General features: G+C 44.7%; 1 protein-coding gene across 3 annotated transcripts in view; it reads left to right on the top strand.

Annotated features, from left to right (window-relative positions):
* col22a1 (collagen, type XXII, alpha 1) overlaps positions 1–20,758 on the top strand; it is a 36,660-nt gene that overhangs the window by 12,652 nt on the left and 3,250 nt on the right. For 2 of the 3 annotated variants that reach the window (XM_040188420.2, XM_040188419.2), the window contains 50 exons: positions 698–751; positions 861–914; positions 995–1,048; positions 2,059–2,112; positions 2,224–2,268; positions 3,247–3,300; positions 3,401–3,454; positions 3,797–3,832; positions 4,504–4,533; positions 4,714–4,767; positions 4,885–4,929; positions 8,425–8,478; positions 8,769–8,822; positions 8,925–8,978; positions 9,068–9,121; positions 9,919–9,972; positions 10,108–10,152; positions 10,229–10,291; positions 10,578–10,631; positions 10,763–10,804; positions 10,890–10,922; positions 11,081–11,134; positions 11,373–11,426; positions 11,501–11,554; positions 11,641–11,694; positions 11,794–11,847; positions 12,224–12,328; positions 12,689–12,733; positions 13,187–13,264; positions 13,359–13,394; positions 13,475–13,528; positions 13,698–13,742; positions 14,109–14,144; positions 14,230–14,343; positions 14,470–14,523; positions 14,647–14,700; positions 14,804–14,857; positions 14,987–15,040; positions 15,231–15,284; positions 15,415–15,468; positions 15,568–15,621; positions 15,703–15,747; positions 16,849–16,902; positions 17,678–17,731; positions 17,907–17,960; positions 19,419–19,490; positions 19,572–19,607; positions 19,699–19,743; positions 19,953–20,132; positions 20,223–20,289. In XM_040188420.2, coding sequence (XP_040044354.2) covers positions 698–751; positions 861–914; positions 995–1,048; positions 2,059–2,112; positions 2,224–2,268; positions 3,247–3,300; positions 3,401–3,454; positions 3,797–3,832; positions 4,504–4,533; positions 4,714–4,767; positions 4,885–4,929; positions 8,425–8,478; positions 8,769–8,822; positions 8,925–8,978; positions 9,068–9,121; positions 9,919–9,972; positions 10,108–10,152; positions 10,229–10,291; positions 10,578–10,631; positions 10,763–10,804; positions 10,890–10,922; positions 11,081–11,134; positions 11,373–11,426; positions 11,501–11,554; positions 11,641–11,694; positions 11,794–11,847; positions 12,224–12,328; positions 12,689–12,733; positions 13,187–13,264; positions 13,359–13,394; positions 13,475–13,528; positions 13,698–13,742; positions 14,109–14,144; positions 14,230–14,343; positions 14,470–14,523; positions 14,647–14,700; positions 14,804–14,857; positions 14,987–15,040; positions 15,231–15,284; positions 15,415–15,468; positions 15,568–15,621; positions 15,703–15,747; positions 16,849–16,902; positions 17,678–17,731; positions 17,907–17,960; positions 19,419–19,490; positions 19,572–19,607; positions 19,699–19,743; positions 19,953–20,132; positions 20,223–20,289 — 2,809 coding nt within the window. The remainder of the gene's footprint in view (positions 1–697; positions 752–860; positions 915–994; positions 1,049–2,058; positions 2,113–2,223; positions 2,269–3,246; positions 3,301–3,400; positions 3,455–3,796; positions 3,833–4,503; positions 4,534–4,713; positions 4,768–4,884; positions 4,930–8,424; positions 8,479–8,768; positions 8,823–8,924; positions 8,979–9,067; positions 9,122–9,918; positions 9,973–10,107; positions 10,153–10,228; positions 10,292–10,577; positions 10,632–10,762; positions 10,805–10,889; positions 10,923–11,080; positions 11,135–11,372; positions 11,427–11,500; positions 11,555–11,640; positions 11,695–11,793; positions 11,848–12,223; positions 12,329–12,688; positions 12,734–13,186; positions 13,265–13,358; positions 13,395–13,474; positions 13,529–13,697; positions 13,743–14,108; positions 14,145–14,229; positions 14,344–14,469; positions 14,524–14,646; positions 14,701–14,803; positions 14,858–14,986; positions 15,041–15,230; positions 15,285–15,414; positions 15,469–15,567; positions 15,622–15,702; positions 15,748–16,848; positions 16,903–17,677; positions 17,732–17,906; positions 17,961–19,418; positions 19,491–19,571; positions 19,608–19,698; positions 19,744–19,952; positions 20,133–20,222; positions 20,290–20,758) is intronic. The other variant, XM_040188421.2, reaches the window with a different exon arrangement.

Raw genomic sequence — 20,758 nt, 5'->3', positions numbered from 1 at the left:
ATAACGAGCAATTCCCCGTGTAGCAGTGTTGTTGCAGATAATGTCTTCTTCGTTTTAGGGCGCAGCGGAGCGGGGAGCCTCTCCCCTAATCTCTGTGATGAATGAAATGGCGTGCGTTAACATGATAAACGCTCCTGAAATAATTAAAGGGGCGACCCTCTGCGACTTGTAAAGTGGTTTATGAAGCAGAAGGAAGCCGTGCGGTGGGCCCGACCTCGTGGTACCGTGTAATTTAACTGCTGTTGCTTTCCACTCAGTCCGGCTTTGGAATTCCGAGGGATTCCTCGGAAGCTCAATGCACCGGTGTTTGAACCAAGAGGGCAACACGGTGAAGCCAACGGAGGGTTATTGTGAACAGACCACAGTGGTAGTGGGAATAGGTGGACGTGACGACATGATGTTTGCAGATTCTGGCTCTCATTTACTCTCTCTGGGATTTTGTGTTCCTTGAAGTGTGTAACTCTGTGTAATATTAACGCCTATCTTTTTGTCCAAATGTGTGTATCCCTGTTCGAATAATCAAATGCAATTAATTCCTCTCTAACACTGACACATTTGTCCCACATTAACCCTCTAAATCCCCTTCTGTGTGTCTGCCGCGTGGACATTGTGACAGCACGTCTCCCGTCCCGCCGGCCGTCCAGCATGCTAATGGAGGACAGAGCAGTGGAAGTAAATGCGTACCTTCTGTCCACAGGGTGACACAGGCAGAATAGGGTTGACAGGTGCTCCCGGACAGAAAGGAGAGAAGGTGTGGACTTGTTGACCAGGACATGTGGCGGATTTCCCTCAAATGTTGAATGTGAAAAAAGCTCACAGACTCTCGTGGTATTCATTTTGCGTTTCCCGTCGTCTGACAGGGGACGGGTGGTGAGCCGGGTATCGATGGCTTATCCGGAGACAAGGGAGACAAAGTAGGTGGTAAATGATTTCAGAAGTCAGTCATGTTTTGCCAAACTAATGTGCTCACCTGAGTGTTTTTGTGTGTAAATAGGGTGAAGGGGGACTGGCAGGGGATCCAGGTCTACCGGGTCTAGCTGGACAAAAGGTGTGTGAATATCGTCTCACCGATTTAATTGATCTATTTCACAAGCCAGTGCACATACATGGGGGGGGGGGGGGGGGGGTCTTTAGTCATTCTGTTATTGGCACTGATCTCAAAGACACATTTTCTTTTTAATGGGCGTGTATTCATTTTTCTGGACAATTACCTCTCAGCCCGTAATCGATTTCCTGTGAAAAAGGGTTAGAAAAAAAAGCCTGTTGATGCTCAGTGATGCCGGCTCATCAGACATCCAGTAAGATGTTCTTCTCAGAAGCATCTAAGACCCAAGAAGAGTTTATATTAATCATACATCTGTTGTTTGGCATCACCAAACACACATGCTAATGTTTGAGCTAAACGCTAGCTGGTTAGCAACGACGTCCCCAGCTGACGTTCTGCTCCCACACTGTTCCAAAGAACAACGGGGATGATAAACAGATTTGCCAGCAGGCTGTTAGCTTGAACTTGGAAGACGTGTGACCTTCATCGTGATAAAGTAAAATAAGAACCTCTCACAGCAGCTCGGTCTGCTTTTATCAATAACGTTATTGATGACTGAGTTCTATTCAAGTCTCCCAGTGAGCGATTACAGCTTGTCAGTGGGTCTCTCTTTAAAAAGGCACATTAGTTACGTGACAACTAGACATTTCGGCTAAGCCAATGAGGTATTCTCAGTGTAATGTACCCTACAGAGGGAAAAGTATTATTTGAGATGACCTTTTATTCAAAATAAAATCAAAACTTGTGTGTGTTGGCAAAGAAAGATACCGTAGAAATGGACTCCAGATGACACCAGAAATAAACTGAGGTCAGAGGTCAAAGTTCAAGGCTGTGCCATAGGGAGTCGTGCCACTGACAACTGCTTTTCCGTTTGGGAGGGTGGGGGGGGTCCTATTTCTCACATGGATTAACCTCTGACTCAGAAGTCCCCCACTCGTTCTAAAGTGTGTCACTGCAACTTTGAACGAAAGACTTATAAATAAAATGATCAAATGTTGCTTCCCTCAAATCAGGGAATTCAAGGGGATGAAGGAATTCCCGGCACCCCAGGACCGAAAGGTGTCCCTGTGAGTATGATCCGCCGCACTTCGCCAGGTGAATGGTTGAGATCGGACATTGGCGAATGATAAAGTTATTTTTCATGTATCATGTTATGACGTTGCTGCGTTTGGTTGAAGGGCGAATCCGGTGGAAAAGGCGAAAAGGGAATTTCGGGAGACAGGGTAAGTAATCCCTGGTTCTTTGGTATGGATGGATGAAAGGTGGTTTATGGGATGCAAACAGACCACAAACACTGCAGCAGATAAGGGCATCTAGCTCAAAAGTGCTTGAACAAAATCACATTTGCTGGGTTACATGTTGGGTTACATGCTTTCCATGTCCCAGGACTTGAACCAGAGTACGTTAGCTTGAACCTGCACGGAATAGAGATTAAATAGCACCAATCTAGACCACGAGCTTCACTTCTGAGAGAGGCAGTTCTTCTCCGGAGCGGAGAACTGAGGGCGTAATCGTGCAAACAGATGCGGCCTCCTCGATTCCCTCTCCACGCTTCCTGTCTGGGATCCTGTGGGGGCGTCTGGCAGTAATTCAGCTCATTCAGGCCTGTAGAAGCTTTGTTGATGTCTGAAGGTCCCTCCGAGCTGTAAACACCTCCCTCCTTTGGCCATCCTAATGGTGTTAGAATGCAAGTCAGATTTCTAATAAATCAGTGCTTCTCTTCCAAGCGGCACAAAACGTTTTAGAGATGTTTTGGTCATCACTATTTCAGTCATTGAATTACGATGTGAGAAAGTTGAGTTACTTTTCCATCATGCTGAGATACAACCTGTACAAGGGGTCCGTGTGAAGCTTGAAACACGGAGTAATTACACTCAGTACTCAACCATACGGTACGAGGATGTGCAGCAGGTTCAGGGCGCACCGAAGCTCCATTCAGTCATACTGCTGCCGGGTTCAGAGCTGTCACTCAGCCATCACTCCGTCAGTAAGCCATTTCCTGTAGGTGAACACTGGAAAAGTACTTGTGTCAGTAAAGCGAATGAGGGGATAAGTGGTTCAGGGCTCAGGGGATCGTTTAATCACATTTTTTCAGCTTTGATTGAAATATTTCAACATTGAATCTATTTATAAATCCTTTTATTGTCTTCAAGCGTTAGTGGTATTTTTTCTGAGCGCCTTCCTCTGCTCTCCCATTTTAGGGTGGGGCAGGTTTCGACGGATTACCTGGCAAACCCGGTGCTCCTGGGAAGGATGTAGGTGCTAATCCTCTATTTAAGATGCGCAGAGGTTAATCTGTGACATGTTTTGTGAGTCACCTTCGTATTAATGAACCTTTTGTCTGAAACCAACAAGGGCTTGAGAGGACTGGTCGGCGCATCCGGACCCAGCGGAGTCAAAGGCATCAAGGTGTGTTCCCCCACCTGGTCACTCCATTTTCCAAGCTACTGTCGGTTCCCTCCAGCCTCCGTCTCCTCTGTGCCCGCTCGTTTGTCTGAGAAAATGAAATGCGTTGAGTTTGTTTGTGGGTCTTTCATTACTGACTTTGATTCGTCTCCGTGCTTCTGCCACGCACAGCAAACGGCATTGGCTCTTCACGCACACGTTTCACTTCCCTTCGGGCCACGACGGCTTCATGAACTATGATTATTGCTGTGTGATCACCACGTTGCCCTCGGTGCTTCATACCATGAAAAGCCTCTTGATTCTAATGACAGGGTTTTCCTCTTTGTTGTGTGAACTTGGTCACAGGGGGAGAGAGGCCTTCCCGGATTACCTGGGGATGTGGTGAGTGCCAGAAATAGACCCAAAAGGAGAAGGAATTACAGGCTTGTTCAGCGATGACATAATGGAGGTATTGTTGCTCGGATCTAACCAGGTAATGGTGGATTAGATGGAGCTGCCGACCACGTGCTTTAACTGTAAGCGCACATCTAGAGGGAGCCGCAGACAGACAAAACAACCGATCAACCTACCCGATCGACAGGCATCTATCTTGAATTGAATTATCAATCAAAGTCATTTTAAGGAAGATTTGCCAGTGGCAGCTGCTTGAATGTGATTCCCTTCTTGGATGAAGGATGACTTTGTGTTTTGACCTTTCGGCAGGATAACGGTCCAGTTCTCTCTTTTTGTTATCTTTTAATTAACACATTTCTTTCACAAATAGTAAGAGGATTATTTCACATTGAAAATGGCATTATATATCCCTATAAAGCACAGACAAAACACATTGTTGAATTATTTTTATTCTCTTCAGCAGAAACAGGTGCAATACTTTTAGCAATTATCTTTTCTCAATAAAACTGCAGAGGATAAAACTTGTTTGCATGTTACCTTTTAATAATAATTGCCAGTTTCAATGTCCATGCCCTCAATTTACCCCCATGATTGGTCGGTGGCAGCACAAGCAATCTGTCAATGATTTGATTTAGAAATATGTTGTCTTTTAATTTCAGTTTCAAAAAGAAGGCTTACGGGGTGAAAAGGTGAGTAATCATTCAATAACCAAATAATTAAACATGTTCATGCCGAGGAATCTAAAGACTAATAGACTACCTTAAACAGACCAAATGAACACGCTACCATTGTGTACCTTTGTGTAACAGATCCAAAGAGCAATAGAAGGTGTATTATGGAGTATAAATAACGCGTTTCACCCGTTTCAGGGGGATGCTGGACCTCCTGGGCCTCCAGGGCCCGGGGGCCCCGAGGGGCCTCAAGTAAGGATCATAATTTATTATGTTTGGTCATTTTCTGTGGTGGAAGAGCCGCCTGTTCAATGGTGGTGCAGAGCAGTTTGTGCCGCTTTCATTGTATCTGACGGTTTCGTTCTTCAGGGTCCTCAGGGTCTACAGGGACTTCGTGGGGAACCTGGAGAGAGGGTAAGAATCTATTAAGCTCTTGCTTATTTCACTACTTGGACCTAAAATATGCTTACTCCTCAGCTTAGAGTACGTCATTATTCAAATACCTGGACATGTTGCTTGCTTTCTGACAATTCTGGGACTGTTCATATCTTTCTTTTTCTGGAAGCAAAACTGTTCTGGAGGTAAAACACATTTTTGGGGTTGAGTTATATCATAAGGCAAAAGCAGAGCGAGTGGTAATTCATCCTTGTTCCTTTTCATTCATGCACCTTACATTCGCGATTAAAGTAAATTGCCGGAACCATTAACTTGAACCATTTACTTCATAATGCTGCATCAGGGACTTTGCTTGATGTGACTCAGTGTGCGCACAAATCAAGGCCAGTTTCTCCGGTCAGTAGACCTTCACACCAACTATCGCGTATCGTAGAAAAGCTGACAGAAGGAACACATGGACGCTCAGTTCCTGGCAAGAAAGTTCCTAACCCTAAATAAAAAGCAGCTTCCTGCCCCTCTGCCAAATAGAGCTGTACACATGTGTCACATGATTATGAGGTAAAATGAAAAAGTTACGCCCATTCTGTTTCATGCTTTTAGGATCACATTAAATGCTCTTGCAATCTCTCTCTTAAAGTAAAATTTAACATTAAATCATTGATTTCGACAAACAGAATTTGGGGTTCTTTTGTTTACCAAAAGGAAAAGTTAGCGAAGAATTTCTGGAATATTCAGACATTAAAGGAAAGTTTGATTGGTTTATTCTGGAAAATAAGTCAACAGGCCCATAAAGCACAAGATGCAATGTGTCTGTTTTATTCGCCTCCTTTGCTTTATGTATCCTCCATCCTTCCATAATCGTAGAGGTGGAGAGCGCTGCAGGATACGATGGTTTCAATGCTGAGGCTTCAACTTACAAACAACGGAGCCGCCCCCCGTGTGGCGAGCTTACAAGCACAAAGTGAACAACAACACGACAATGTAAAGCCTCGAACGGCCTCTGTGCTCTCCGTAAACATTTGCTTCAAACGCGAAAATTCTAATTTCCAGGGGATTAAACGGTAAAGAACACATTCATATTTATATTTTACTCCAGTTCCATCGAACCTCATGAATGCTAAACACTGTTCTTTAACCAAAAGGCCAAAAAGCTAAACCACAGCCAGGACTCAGGATGAGCGCTTTCTCTGGAAGCAATTATGTTTCACATCAAAATATAATTAAAAAAGCATGAGCATGGCTTGCATGGCAAGTGAATTCTTTTGTAATATTTTAAAACAATGACTATTTTCTGTAATCACAATAAACCAAACCTTCTAATGTTGAACAAAACAGGCTTAACTCGTGGTTGGGAGTTTACACTGTGCTCCCATAACTGCATTTATCACGTTCCAATGGGATTATGTAGAATGAAAAAAACGATTTATTGTTGATGCTAATAAGAGCTGATAATGTAGCTGTTATCAGTGCTCGTACAAGTACGTACAAAACGAGTCCCCCCGTCTCTCTCATATTGATGTTTCACTCTCTCTTCTGTCCATTTTGGTCCATCCACAAGCAAAGTTTAATTAAAACAGGCACAGTAGTTTAACATGATTTGTTCCATCCAAAACATTAACAAAGATAGTGACCTCCATTCCCCGTCTCCACTGGGAGCAATTAACTTCTCATTAGCGTTATGGTGGAATCAACATGCGCAGCTGCTCCGCCGGGCACCAGAGACGAGGCAAACTCCCCTTGATCTTAATAAAAAATACTTTTTTACTTCCAGCATGCACTTTGTCCTCAGGCGGTAATTTCAAAGATTATTTGAGAGCGAGGGATTTATATTTTATTGATATGAATAAAGCAATCACATTGGGTTCAGATTCCACAATATCTAGCCCGTCATATCTCCTGTGCAGCTCTGGAGGTCCAATGCTGACGCAGTTTTGCAGCCACTTGCATGCTCTCCAAGAGAAGAGAATCCAAAACAAAAAAATAGGATAAAACCAAAAAAAATACATGGTGAGGAGCATGACCTATTTTCTTGGGGTTTATTGTCGTTGTAGCTCATCTGAAGATGCAGCAGGAGAGAGTGTGAGTGGGGGGAAGGTCGGCTGAGAGCTGTGATAATAGGATGGTCTCCACTGCTGAGAGCACTGATAGAGTTGGCTGTATGGTTGATTTGGTACAGATTGAGTCACTTTCACCTCGGCTGCAGCAAAGCTCTCATCAGTTGTGTGTGCCACCGCTTCTGAGGCCCTTTATATTCATCTCTATCCTGATAAGACAGCTGGGGGCTGCCCGAGCTGGAATGGGAATGGAAGGAACACCATCAAGACACATTCTAAAGGAGAAAATATTAAAAAGATGTAGCCAGGACATTTGTATGGGACCTTTGTTTAAGAAAATTAAAATCGACAATATGTTTCTCTTTAGAGTCCTGTATTTTTGCTGTTCTATCTACAAATCTACATACACACCTTCGCCAATTTCACGTGTAGCTCAGATAGAGAAACACATTTCTATCAAAATGGGCGGCAGCACACGACGGAACGAGAAAAGTTTCGAGGGGACACAAAAAAGCGATGCACACGTGGACTTGAATTTCCTGAAAATAAACAATGCTAAAATAAACAATATTTGTTTAAATAAAGAAAAATTACATTTAACATAATGCTCTAACACCGTTGAAGAATTGAATATTGAAATTGAATTGAATTGAAACTTCAATAACTTCATTAACTAAAAGCCATGGCAACAATAACCGTTTGTGTCACTTTTTAATGTCCCCTTGAAACATCTGGATAGTGTATGTTCATATGTTTATCCAAATGCTGATCACATGTTGTTAAATTGTTTGCGTTTTTTGTATCTTTGTATGTGTTTTCTTAATTGTGCGTTGAGTGATATCATATGAAACTAACCGAAACACATGAACTGGAACTCACTGCAAGCTAAACTACTCATCTTAAACTAGTTATCTAGCTAATGTTAGCTAACTAGTAGAAAACATTTAACCTTAGTTTAACGTTAAACAAGTAATTTTAGTTTAAGCGTTGGCTAGCTGTGGTCATCACACCGGCTAGTTAAGCTAGCTTTCACTTCATGTGATGCTAATGGGAGTCGTTGGCTGTATCTTGTGCCGTTTGAATCGTTAATTTAGCATGGTCCTTTTTATATATAAAAAACTGAATCAAAATATATTCGTCTAGTATTAATTAATATTAACCTAAATTATTTATTGTTGTGTTATTAGAACAGTTTATGCAGTTAGCGTTAGATAACGTTACTTAACCTTAGATCTGGGCGAGATGTAAAAGTAATGTTGGGGTTTTAAAGAAAATACATACATATATATTTTGCATTGGTCAAAGACAATGAGACCATGGAAGGGTTTAAAAATATGTTTTAAAAACCTTTCACTGCCTAACCTCCCAGCATAGAACACAGAAATATAAATTGGTCATGAGTATTGGCTCTGAAAACAGATCATGTTTTGTGTTAACTGGCTTTTGATTTGTCTTTCAGGGAAAGAAAGGAGATGCTGGATTCCATGGAGTGGACGGACTTCCTGGATCCGCTGTAAGAACAATTTCAGTTTAATGATGAGTGGCATGTTCATGTAAGTTAGTGTGTAGGTTGCTCAACATTTGATGTGATCCACAAAGCGCAGAATTACAGCTCTCTCTCTCAAAGCTATTTTCACTGTTTCTTTTGACAGCAGGAAGAAAAAGAAGCTAAATTCAAACCTTCCTCTCAACATTAGCGTGATACTTCCCTCTAGTGGCGGTTCACTTGTGGTGATCCACCCCTCTGGATTTAGCTATATTTATTGAATGAACATTTGTACTGATATTATCTTTGTTTTGCAGGGTCCTCAGGGTCCACCTGGCCCTGCAGGAAGCAAAGGACACACTGGACCTCCTGTAAGTCACCGGACACACAAATCCAGGCTACGATCGATGTTAAAATATATAAGTTACATTGTGCCGGCCGCAGATTAATGAACAGCCTTTTTCTGTGTGAAGGGTCTGCCTGGTGAAATTGGACGTTCAGGCAAAGAGGGAGAGGCCGGAAAGCCTGTGAGTCTGCATGTTATCCTAAAATTAAAGTAGTTTCAGTCGTCGTTCTCGTCTCTGAATGTCAATCTCTCTTCACTTGATCTTCGAAGGGTCTTCCTGGTAAAGACGGTCTGGACGGTCTTCCTGGAAACGACGGCACTATGGTAAGTATGACATTTAGAATAATTATTTTACTCTCTTTCTTTTTTTAATAAAAATTGACACTTCACAACTCCAATGTGAATAATGGCTTATTATAGAGAGGGAGTCTCTTAGCTGCACAATTTGTGCTCTATGTCGCTTATTAGTGTCCTTCGGGTCATTGTTTGGGTTTCATGGCCTGCAACCGTTTTGGTTCACTTATTGACTCAGTGACGGACATCTGAACTTTATGCTATATAACAATAGACAAAGTGGATCAAAAAAAAGTTGTAAGGAAAGTTAATATAGCACTGAATCCATCAGATTCAGTGCTCTAGAGAAATTTAGCTCTGTTTTGTAGATTGTTTGTCAGCCACGTCGAAGTTGCACGGCCACAATATCTCACTGTGATAATCTATGAAGTCTATAAGCTGCAAATTTGGCAAATAGCGGCATTATTATTTATTTCAGTAGCAGGGATACTCACACACGGAGAGTAGGGTGTCAAAGAAACTAAGAGTATAAATGAAGACACTTTTGCTGGGAAAAATCAACTCAATGTGCTTCCAGACCTCTGGATCCCTGTTTCACATCTGTTAGTCTTCAGACATTCTTACAGGAGATGAATCAATTAGGAAGAAGAACAGTGAAGCCAACAGCGAAAGCACAGCTCGTGGGGGAGATGCAGATGACACAATGAAATACAGTGGCTACATTAAGTTCTGCTCGGTTAACCTTTGCCACACACGCGTGTGTAGCAAACGCGGGTTTGTGAACAGCAGCGGTTTGACATCTAAATGGACGTGTTTTGTCTCTGAAGGGGCCCCGGGGGGAGCGCGGAGCGGATGGTTTTGCCGGCAAGCCCGGACCTAAGGTACTGCCGGGGCACTAAAACCCAGAAACACGCCGGCCGTCACGGAGGACACATGCAGCTTGTGATGTAGCACGTGTTCCTTTCCATAATAATCAAATCTAAGTTAATCTCATTTCTGAACGTGCTTCTCCCCAGGGTGACGATGGGCCTCCCGGCCCGAGAGGACCTGCAGGGGATCGAGTGAGCTCACAGCTGTTTAGATATTCTGTAATAACAAACACAGTCATGTCGCATTCATATATTTTCCTTTTCACAGGGAGAGCCTGGTACCCCCGGGCAGACAGGCGGGGATGGAGTTAGAGGGGACAGGGGTGTTCCGGTAGGTCCAAAACTTTAAATCAAGCAACTTTAAATCAATTAACACAATGTCCCCTCCCCAGGCAATATCTACCAATTTGCTCGGGGGACCACTAGAGGACAGTTAGGTTACTATGCAACCAAAATCAGTTCCGGTCTAATAAACTCAAGTTAAATGAACTTGGTCTAATTGGGCTGGGTAACCTCCCGGGTATAAAGTTCCCACATTTCAGCGTAAAAGTACAAAAAAAAGTCTGTGATATGTAGAAGTTTATCATCAAAACTTGATTTTGGTGTCTCTTCCGTAGGGAGAAAGAGGACAGGACGGACCACTCGGACCAAAAGGGGAAAAGGGAGACAAGGTAAATAAGGAACCACCGTTTCACAGCAGTCCAGTCGCCCCCTTTAGCCCGAGTAATGTTCCCCCCGTAGTGTCAGCTCCGAGGAGGACATTAGTGCGCACACAAGGTGACTCTGTTGTCTCTTGCCTCAGGGGAACGAGGGAGCGAGGGGACTACCTGGCATCCCAGGGAATGTGAGTCAAATTGATGCTTCTGGTACTTTGACATCAAGCATATCGCTTCAACAAGTTTCATCGTCTGTCTTTCTTTTCTTCACAGGTGGCAAATGTGATTCCTGAGCCTGGTGAACCTGTGAGTCCACCTGTATAAGACACAGCCCAAAGCCTCTTGTAGCTCTTTCTTTGTTTGTCAAGTAGATTTTGTAAGAGTTTATGAGTCAACATTCTTGTTCATCTTCCCCCTTTTTGCACATAACAACTTGTACTTGGATTGTTTGTTCCTGTATAAAGGGAAAACCTGGAGAGAAGGGAGCGAAGGGAGATCAAGGGAACCCAGGAGAGATGGTGAGTATGTTTTTTTCTCCTGTTTTATTTTCTGCTCTCATGTTTTCTTTTTACTTCATAGGAACAAAACTACTTCTTGCAATATGCACTATGTCCACTAGATGTCGGTACAGATCCGGTTTTCAGAGCTAAACTGAATGTCAGTAATGAACCGGTCTGATTCTCTGTCTGTCAAAAGAATATGTAACAATAAAATTGTTTTAAACTACAGTGTAAATGTGTGTGTCGTCTCCTTAAGGGTCTGAGAGGTTTACCTGGCGAACAAGGCTTCAAGGGACCAGTTGGACCAGTGGTAAAATGCTGCTAGTCTTTCAGTGCTAAACCCCTTTTTATTGGAATACGTCTAATCCTGTATCTTCATTTCAGGGTGCAAAAGGTGACGCTGGACTAACGGGAGCGACGGGACGCGTTGGAGATCCTGTAAGTTGTCCCTTTTTAAATCACTGCACCTTTTCTCACCAACGGGACGATGTTCTGTGGTGCACCAACTGACGCGTCTCTCCCAGGGTCCACCTGGACTAGCCGGTGCTCAAGGTGCTCGTGGATTACCCGGCAGTGTGGTAAGTCTATTCTAAGGGGTCTTGAGTTGATTTTAAAGTGGGCGTCCTTGATGCCCGCTTGTGTTTCCTGTGACTCAGTCCCAGTTGTCTGTCTTCTAGGGCATACCAGGGATCATTGGGCCTCCTGGTCCAGTCGGACAGAGAGGAGACAAGGTCAGTCCTCTATTCTTAAACACTATCGCTATATTTGGTAAGTAGTTCTTCTCAAAGTACTTCGACTATGTTCAGAGTGAGTTTGTCCCTGCAGAGAAGAGACCTTGAATGTCCTCCATTAATGTTTCATCGGAGAAGCTTTTGAATTAATCTTTATCTCTACACTTCTTTTGACTTGTTTTCTCTCTTTGTTTGCTTTTCTTTTTCTTCTTCCACAAGTAAAAAAAATAAATAAAAAATGTAATTTCCAAGAAATGCTGTGATTATAATATAATCTTTAAAGTACGACACATTGAGTGAGTAGAAACGAGCAGAACACAAGCTACCTGCTGATGTAGCCTCGAAAGACAAACCTTTGTCTTCACCTTTACTTCAGGGTGAAACGGGTAAACCAGGACAATCAGGTGTCCCGGGCCCCCCTGGAGATGGCGGTTTGACTGGACCTCCCGGACCACCAGGAAAGGGCAAAGACGGGCAAAACGTAAGACATGTATGTTCCGTTGGCGGGCATCTGCCTGCAGGTCATGCACATTGAAGCACAGCACACGAGCCCCAGTAGCACGTCGTGCAGCTCCACGCGTCCCTTCATTGTTTCTCAGACATGTGGCCCGTCCTGCTGACGAGGCACGAGCCCACAGGAAGGACGCTGTAAAGACAGCAGCCCGTTTAGCACGTTTGGCTCGCAGCAGCAGCAGCACAGTTGCTTTTTTTTTTTTTTTTTTTTTTACAGCTGCCAGGTGTGGCCCCCGAGGCCTCGGCACACACACACATCCTACACACAATAATGACTTATTCCAATAAGTGGCCCGCAGTTTGATTGATGTCATGTGTGATATTCCAGGGGGATCCAGGACCACAAGGAATTCAAGGACCCCCGGGGCTGAAGGTAACTCTACAGTTCGTGTGTGCGATGATGTGTGTGAGATGATTGTTAGTTCCCTGTAAGCCTTCACGCACGGGTTCTCTGTGTTTTTTTTTTTTTGTTGATGTGTTGAACAAACAATTCATTTTTGTGGAAAAGCGCGGCGCACTGTGACCGCCGCTCTGACGAAGCGCTCGGCGCCGGCGGGCCACTGACTGGGAGGCCGGGCGGGCCGCCTGCCGGATTTATGGTGTCAAGTCGCTCACCCTCATCGGCGACGCCGTTTCTCTTCAGTGCACCAAAATGTCAACTGCTGATTGTATTTCTGTGTTTCACCTATTTTATTTTTTCATCGCAGATTGAAAACGGGTGTTTCTGGGGTCAGAGGGCAATCGCTGATCTTTAGCCGGACGTTACCGCCGAGCTGACGTCCTCTGAGGGTGGTGAAGTAAATATATGTATTTCTCTCGTTCTCAGGGGCAAACCGGGCCCCGAGGAGAAGTGGGGCCACCCGGGGACAGGGGCCCCGCAGGGGAAGGCAGAGCGGGACCACCGGTACGAGCATCAATGCCGACCACCATCACCATCGTCCTCCCCTTCGGTGCATTTACATATTTGTAAATGTTTTCCTTTCCTTTCTTTGTCTAAGGGGCCTTCAGGAAGTGACGGTGACGCTGGAACTCCGGTTGAGTATTTTCTAAGGATTCATAAAGAAAATGTTTATATAAAAGGAGTTTCTCTAAAATGTGTCTATGTGGGCTTCAGGGCCTCAGGGGCCTGCCGGGAGTCGCCGGTCCTCAGGGCCCAGCGGGACATAATGTGAGTCCAACAACAATCCAATTAAATCATTTCATACAGTTACATTATTAGGAGTTCCATGCTGGAGTATTTTTATCTGCTCTGTATTGTATTATGACTTTTCAATTTTATTCTCGTTTATATCTTTGTATTTTAAAATTGACATTGTTGCCTTTGCCCCAAAATACAGGGTTTACCAGGAAGACCAGGAGACAAGGGATCACCAGGAGATCCTGTAAGTACGACCACAGTAATGTGAGGTGCCGGTTTAATGAATGTTCCTTCTCTCAGGTGTTCATTTTAACCGTCTTATTTCACTTATTCTACCATAACTGTATTCTATATAAAGGAGAGAATGATCATGGGCCGTTAACGGGACTTATCCGTTTACATAGAGTGTATTTTTAGGCAAGAATCTATTATCTGTCATTATTAACCGTTCATTTATACAAAAACCGAAACAGTAGTTATGGCTATTTTTTACAATACTCATTTTCAACAGTCATTATCCAGAGCTAAACACGAGCGGTTTTAAAATCCACCCCAATCGGATCTGTGATTGAATGACTCTGGATTCATGTTTTCATTCGATGTCTCTCAGGGAAAAGCAGCAGACCTGTCGGAGCTGGATCTGAAGGTGAGGAGCATTTCCGTCGCTCTTCGTATTAGAGAACGTCGATGTCGGAATCGTCGTCAACCACCGTGTCTCTGCCGTCTCGTAGGACGTCTGCTCAGACTGCCCCGCGGGCCCACCTGGACCACCAGGTCTCCCGGGAGTCCCAGGGGACAAAGGACACCAGGGACCTCCGGGGAAAAACGGTCAAGACGGCTACCAAGTATGACCCCGTCATTACTATTCAACCATGACATCACCCCCCCTGTAATGTGGTGGTTGGGGGGGGGAGGAGGGGGGAGGGGACTTGGTGCCGGACAGAGACTGATGCTCCGCTGTGTCATTACAGGGGCCGCCAGGAACAGCCGGAGCTCAAGGGCCCCCTGGAGCCGACGGGGGAAAGGCGAGTTTGCGCAGTAGCGTAATATTGTTGTAGAACATGTAATATTTTGAATACCTTTAATAACTTGTTTCCTCTTGACAGTATATGACAGTTCTTATGGTCTTACGTTCTTTTTTCCCGCAGGGTGTTAAAGGTGATCGAGGACCCCCGGGAGGCCCCGGAGACAAAGGAGAAAAGGTATATTTATATCTTAATGACTCATGCGGCCCTCAACATCATCATCTCCTCAAAAATTATTGTCCGCCATGTATCGCATAACTATATTGTGTTTTTTCTACAGGGTCACCCAGGACCCCCTGGTCATCCGGGCACCCCTGGCTTAATGGGCACACCCGTGAGTTGTTATTTGGGGCTTATTTCCTTCCATTAAATGCACTAGAAACGTTCTAAATGACATATTTCCTCCACACTCATTCCTTCTACTTGGGATGACCTCCACTGATACCGTCTCTTCTCTCTTCAGGGCAACGACGGACTGCCTGGACCCGTCGGCCCCCCGGGACCCACCGGAGAAAAGGTCAGGCTGCACCACATGTACTTTTCCCCCTCAGAAAACTTATTACCAATGTGTCATTACTGAACGAACCTCTTCCCTCCAGCATGTAGGTCAGCCAGTCTGTGTGGTAATAGTGGCTATTTATCATTTATTTTTCCTCGGGGTCATTGACCTGTTTGCGTTTGTTTGTTTGTTTGTTTGTTTGTTTTAGGGCAAAGAGGGGCTCAGTGGAATCCAGGGGCCACCAGGACTTCCCGGCTTGATTGTGAGGAAAATGATTGGATGTACAGCAGCATGAATGTGCACCCTGTTCACGCAGTGAGGCGTAGTCTGCGTTTTAGATCACAATCACAGGCCTTAACAGATGCTAAAAGGAACGTTTCATTCATCGGCAGGGTGAGCCTGGGAAAATGGGAAAAGATGGCAGACCAGGTGAACCAGGAGAGCCTGTAAGTAGATGAAGATGTTTCTAGGTGATCCAAAGAGTCTATATAATAGTGTAATTAAACATGAAAATGATGCTGTAACTATTTTTGTTTTCATCTCAGGGCAAGCAAGGTGAGTCTGGACCACTAGGAAACCCGGGGCTCAGGGGACCCTCAGTAAGTAACCACCATGAAACAGATCTGACGGAGCAGAGCAAGTCGCTGCGACTAATTCACTGCTGTTTATTCTCTTTGCAGGGCTTCAAGGGCCACAGAGGAGAGCCCGGGGCTCCAGGAGCTAAGGTTCGTGTTTTTCTGCCTAATGGGAATCACCATGCAGGAGCCATAATAAATGTCTCTTTGGTTAATTGCTCACCTTTTGTAATAATAAAACCGGAGGAGGGAAAGTAAACGGCACTTTTTTCCCCATGCGATTATGTATTCTATAAGAGTCTTTATCTTCTCAAAGTCAATTTCACACGTTGGTGTATATCAAATCAATTTTTTGCAATGTCGTGATTAATAAGAGAACACAATACTTCAGATGTTGAAGGGCAAAAAGAAGCAAAGTGTTTTCCATTTTCTAAAGGGAATGTCCTGGTTTGGTGAACGTGTCTTTGTTCTTTTTTGATGAGACCAGCGGTTTCCCAGACAGCCGGTTAATGGCGCCGCACGCTGTTGGAATAGAACTAGACTCTCTAGTGGCCCAATGCTATCACACGTCCTCAGCGTAAAGATGAGACACAATGCACATCACACAACTGGGATTGTGCCACTCATCTTCATCAAAGGACGGTGTTAAATTAAAACAAAACTACGTGATCGATTCAGCACAACATCCTCCGCTGGTATTAGTATTCATGGATTGGAAAACTGGCACAAGAACAAAAAAAGAAAGATAGCTGCCTTTGCTCAAGAACCGTAACTGGAACTATTAACTGCAGACGGAGTAGCTCACTGTCAGCGCTTCACGATATTTCTGACACCTGCGTTTTCTTTTGTTGTAAAACCAAAGAAAGTGCTGCTGTGTCTCAGCACGGTTCTGCACGGCTCATCACAGGCTGCGCTGCCACGCAGACACCCGGCAGCTCCTTTCAGGAGCCGCAAAGTGTTTCCATGGACACGCTGGGATGTTTAAACTCATTCCAATTCACCTTTTGCAAAACGCACCGTGTCTCCATCACATGACCTTCCATTGGCTCTAGCTCCCATGCAGTTGCTATGCTGCACACTGTGTGTAGTACATCAGGGTGTCTCTGCGAGGTGTCTCACCTTTTGACTGCATTAATAAATAACAGTAAAGTTATAAAAAACAAAACTGTCAAACTTCAAAAGATAATTGTGTATGAGTGAAGTTTACCTTTCTCCTATTTAGTCCGTTCTCTTTTGTTCTGATCCAAACAGGGAGAAGATGGGAAGCCCGGATCATCGGGGCGTGATGGCAAACCCGGGAAAGAGGTCTGTTCAAAACAAAAACGTTTTATGTATTGCTGTTTTTTCCAGGTGTGTTGGTTTGCTTTCGGAGGTGAGACGACGCCATGAAGTCATGCAACTGGTCCATGTGAATCCGTTTCCATGACAATGGAACGACTAAATATGTATATGTAACTATTGTAAGCCTTTGTTGTTCAGCCCATCCGAAAGTATCACTGTTTCCTTCATACACACCTGACAGTGGAAAGACAATTTAGTATTTTCCACTCACACACACACGCACACACTACCTTTTTGTCATCCCTTCCCGACTGTCACAGGGTGAATAATTGTCATTGCTGCTTGGAACCGGTCCTCCGTTGATTGGGGGAGTTCACACAAAACTCCTTGGATTTAAACATGGTGTTTGGACATGTGAAGTTTGCAGCAGAGCAAAGACATCTGGAGGATGCCAGAGCTCCATCAGCAGCAGTCATGGCTGCTTCATATCCTTCCACACAGTTTAATGCCTTCGCCCAATGACAAACTGAAATCCAAGTGACGCATTCGAAAGGCTGCAGCACTTGACTTTTTTAACTGTGACGCTTTTCTCTATTCTATTCTCACAGTGTGTGAAAGTAAGACTTCTTTCTAACCCACCCCCCCTTCCATAAGAAGGGTAGGACTCCAGACTCACACCACAGCAACGCTATAGTTTTCTTTTTTCAATAAAGATTGAGGTTTATTCAGGTACCCTTTTGTCTTTTTTTAGCACGTAAAAGCCAGAATAAAAACGATCTATCTATGTGTTGTCCTGCAGGGCTCGATGGGACCTCCAGGCAGAGAAGGCCTCAGTGGACCAAGAGGAGAGCCGGTGAGTCATTTTCAATCACCTGCAGGGCTGTCTGATGCAGACGCAAGACAGAAGCAGCCCGATGGCGAGCTGACTGATACAGACATAAAGTGCCACTCAACTTGCTCCTCTCGCTGCCCCTCCGTCAATTTCCTCATGCTGTGTTTTTTTTTTTTCATCTCACTTTGCATCTCAGGGCAAGCCGGGGGAACCGGGGCCATCGGGAAAAGCAGGTCTCGCTGGAACGCCAGTGAGTCACCTTTTTTATATAATATTATATGTGTATTACCAAAAAGGCAGTTGGATGATGACAGTTAACAAACGTGACACCGATATACGGAAGGTTTAGCCATTTTTCTCCCAGTGGTTTTGAAGAGGAATTAAAAAAGACAACATTTCTGCTCCGTTGATTTGATCCAATCTGCTCTTTAATGCCTCATCTATAAAGTGTTAGTTGGGTGGAGTTGAAATAGATGTTGTGTACAGAATAGACAAAATGCAAAATGAAGTCACAGTATAGAAAATGCATCTGACAAAATGAAATGTTGAATGTGAACATCACATAAAAAAATGAAAGAAGAATATTTTGAATTGTTTGTGGGCTGGAGGGACCAGTCCAGGATGTACCCTGTCTATCGGCCGAAGTTGGCTGGGATGGACTCCAGCGCCCCTGCGTGCAGGATAAGCGGTTTGACGATGGATGGATGGATGTGGGCTGGAGGACGGTTTCATGGGAGGAGGAGGAGGAACCGTCATGATGTGGATGATGTGGTCGGTCAGCAGGGGGAGCAGATCACCAGCAGACGCCTGCAGGAGGCAGGAGGCAGGGAGCCAGATTCAGGCCGGGTGGGAGGAGGAGGAGGAAGTGAGGGTGAAGCTATTCAGAGGCAGGATCTGACATTTCCAAAAAATGTTATTAGATGGATAAATTTACCAGACAGAAAGAAGATGACGCGACGCCTTTTATCAGAGGGGCAAACGGAAGAAAGCTCAGGATGAGAAACTGAGGCGGGATCCTTCTCCCAGGAATGGACAGATGCTCAATAGGTGCTGTGTGCAAAAAATAGACCAAATCTCCCTTCAGGCAATCCATATGACACGTAGAATGTGAACATATGAAGGAGCTGGATGGAGGAGGACGTCAGGCAGCGTTCACGTCTATCGCCGCAGAGCAAGAGGCCCGAGGCACAGCACCTCCACGAGAGGCTAAATGAAGCTCGCCACACATCGAGAAACGACACTGCAGCCGGAGGGATGAGCGAAAGAGCCGCTCGTTGGAGAAGGTTATTGCATAATCAGGGGACACAATGGGAAAATTGTGTCGGCGGCACTTCCTGTTTGGAGTGAGCGGTTAAAGGAGATCAAACGGAGACAAAGTGGTCTGTTCATTCACAAGGTTGCAGGATCATCACGCATTCACCTTCAACTCCCCGATGAAGGGAAGCTAAACCTCTTCTAATATTATACTGCAGCTCTGTTCTAGTCACAACCCCTCTGCTGTTCTTCTGACCCGCACGTCCCGTGTAAATACGACCATTAATCTCTTCAAGCCGCCGTGTCTCCACGCAAGATTGGTTTGGAGATTTCTTCTCCGGGGCACGGCTGCATGCCGATAAGAACTGCAGATAAATATTAATCCTTCCTGAATCCACAGTAATGAGGGAGGCTTTTGGAGTACAGTGTGCCATGTGTCTCTTCTGTCGCACAGGGCCTTAGCGGAAACAAGGGAGAGGCCGGCAACCCGGGATTACCAGGCTTCAGCGGGCCCAAAGGCCCCGCGGTCAGTGGCCCCTCCTCATATCTTCAGGTCACAGTTCACAGATGCACAGTGGTGTTAACTTGTATCTCTCTGGTCTTCTAGGGTCCACCTGGTCCGATTGGCCCAGAAGGCAAACAGGTGAGGACGTCATTGAACCACAGTCGGCAGACTATGAAATTATAATCCTTGGTTCTTTTCGCTCACTTCCCCTGTTTTGTGTGTTTTCTAGGGGATGCCAGGCAGAGTTGGTGATCGTGGCTTCAAAGGAGATAAGGCGAGTACGAGAGTTCTGTCGGATAATATGCTCATAAGATTATGACTTTTGTAGAAACGATGATGATAAATGAGGAGTTTAAATGGCAGTAGAAAACAATTAATCACCGAATGAAGCGATCTATATAATTTCTAACAATAACCTGTAATTATAATGATTATTACTTTTCTTCAAGTCTGAAAATGAACAACCGCTGTCATCTGTTTCAGGGAGATTCAGGCGTGAAGGGAGATAAAGGACAATCGGGAGACCCAGGCATGCCTGGAAACCCCGGGCCCCCCGGCAGAAAGGGCCACACAGGGATGATGGGCATGTCTGGACCTCCCGGAGAATTAGGAGCCCCGGGGCCCCAAGGACCTTCGGGGAATCCCGGTATGCCAGGCCAAAGAGTGAGTCGCAGTCCCGCCAGGTTTATTGTCGATTCGATCACATAGAAGTTGTGATAATTGAGCTAACGGGGAACTTATTTGACGTCTCAGGGCGAGTCGGTGTCACTGGAACAGATGAGACGGCTCATTCAGGAGGAGCTGGCCAAACAATTAGATGGTGAGGAGGCGTGTTTTTGTGCGTGTCCTCTTCTCCACCTTGCTGAGATGACATGAGTCCAGTCGTATTGTTCAGTTCACAGTGAAAATACATGATTACATTAAGTGTTCAGTACCTCTTACAATAAAATCATCAAAGTTAACCCACATCAAAAGCAAAACTATAAGTATAAGATGAGTCTAAGATAAGCGGGGAGTGTTCCACAGTTTAGGGAAGTAGCCTCTAACAGAGTCATGGTTGAGATATAAAAGGAACGGCAGTCACTGTTTTTTATTTCTTTTGATCGATCGTAACGCCGGCTTGCGGCTTCTGAATTAATTGTGCCCTTCCAAAAAGATCCTTGTGGAGGGGTAATAATCTAAATGAGTAGTAGTGAGAGCATGCATCAGTATTTCAGCGAGTGCCGAGCTGAGTGATCATCCTCACATGAAAGAATTTTTCTTTTGTGACCTTTTTAAAATGGTCGTTT

Source organism: Gasterosteus aculeatus, chromosome 10, assembly GCF_964276395.1.
Source record: "Gasterosteus aculeatus chromosome 10, fGasAcu3.hap1.1, whole genome shotgun sequence".
Lineage (NCBI taxonomy): Eukaryota > Metazoa > Chordata > Actinopteri > Perciformes > Gasterosteidae > Gasterosteus > Gasterosteus aculeatus.
The sequence above is the reverse complement of the archived record's forward strand: the minus strand, read 5'-3'. Positions and strand labels throughout refer to the sequence as shown.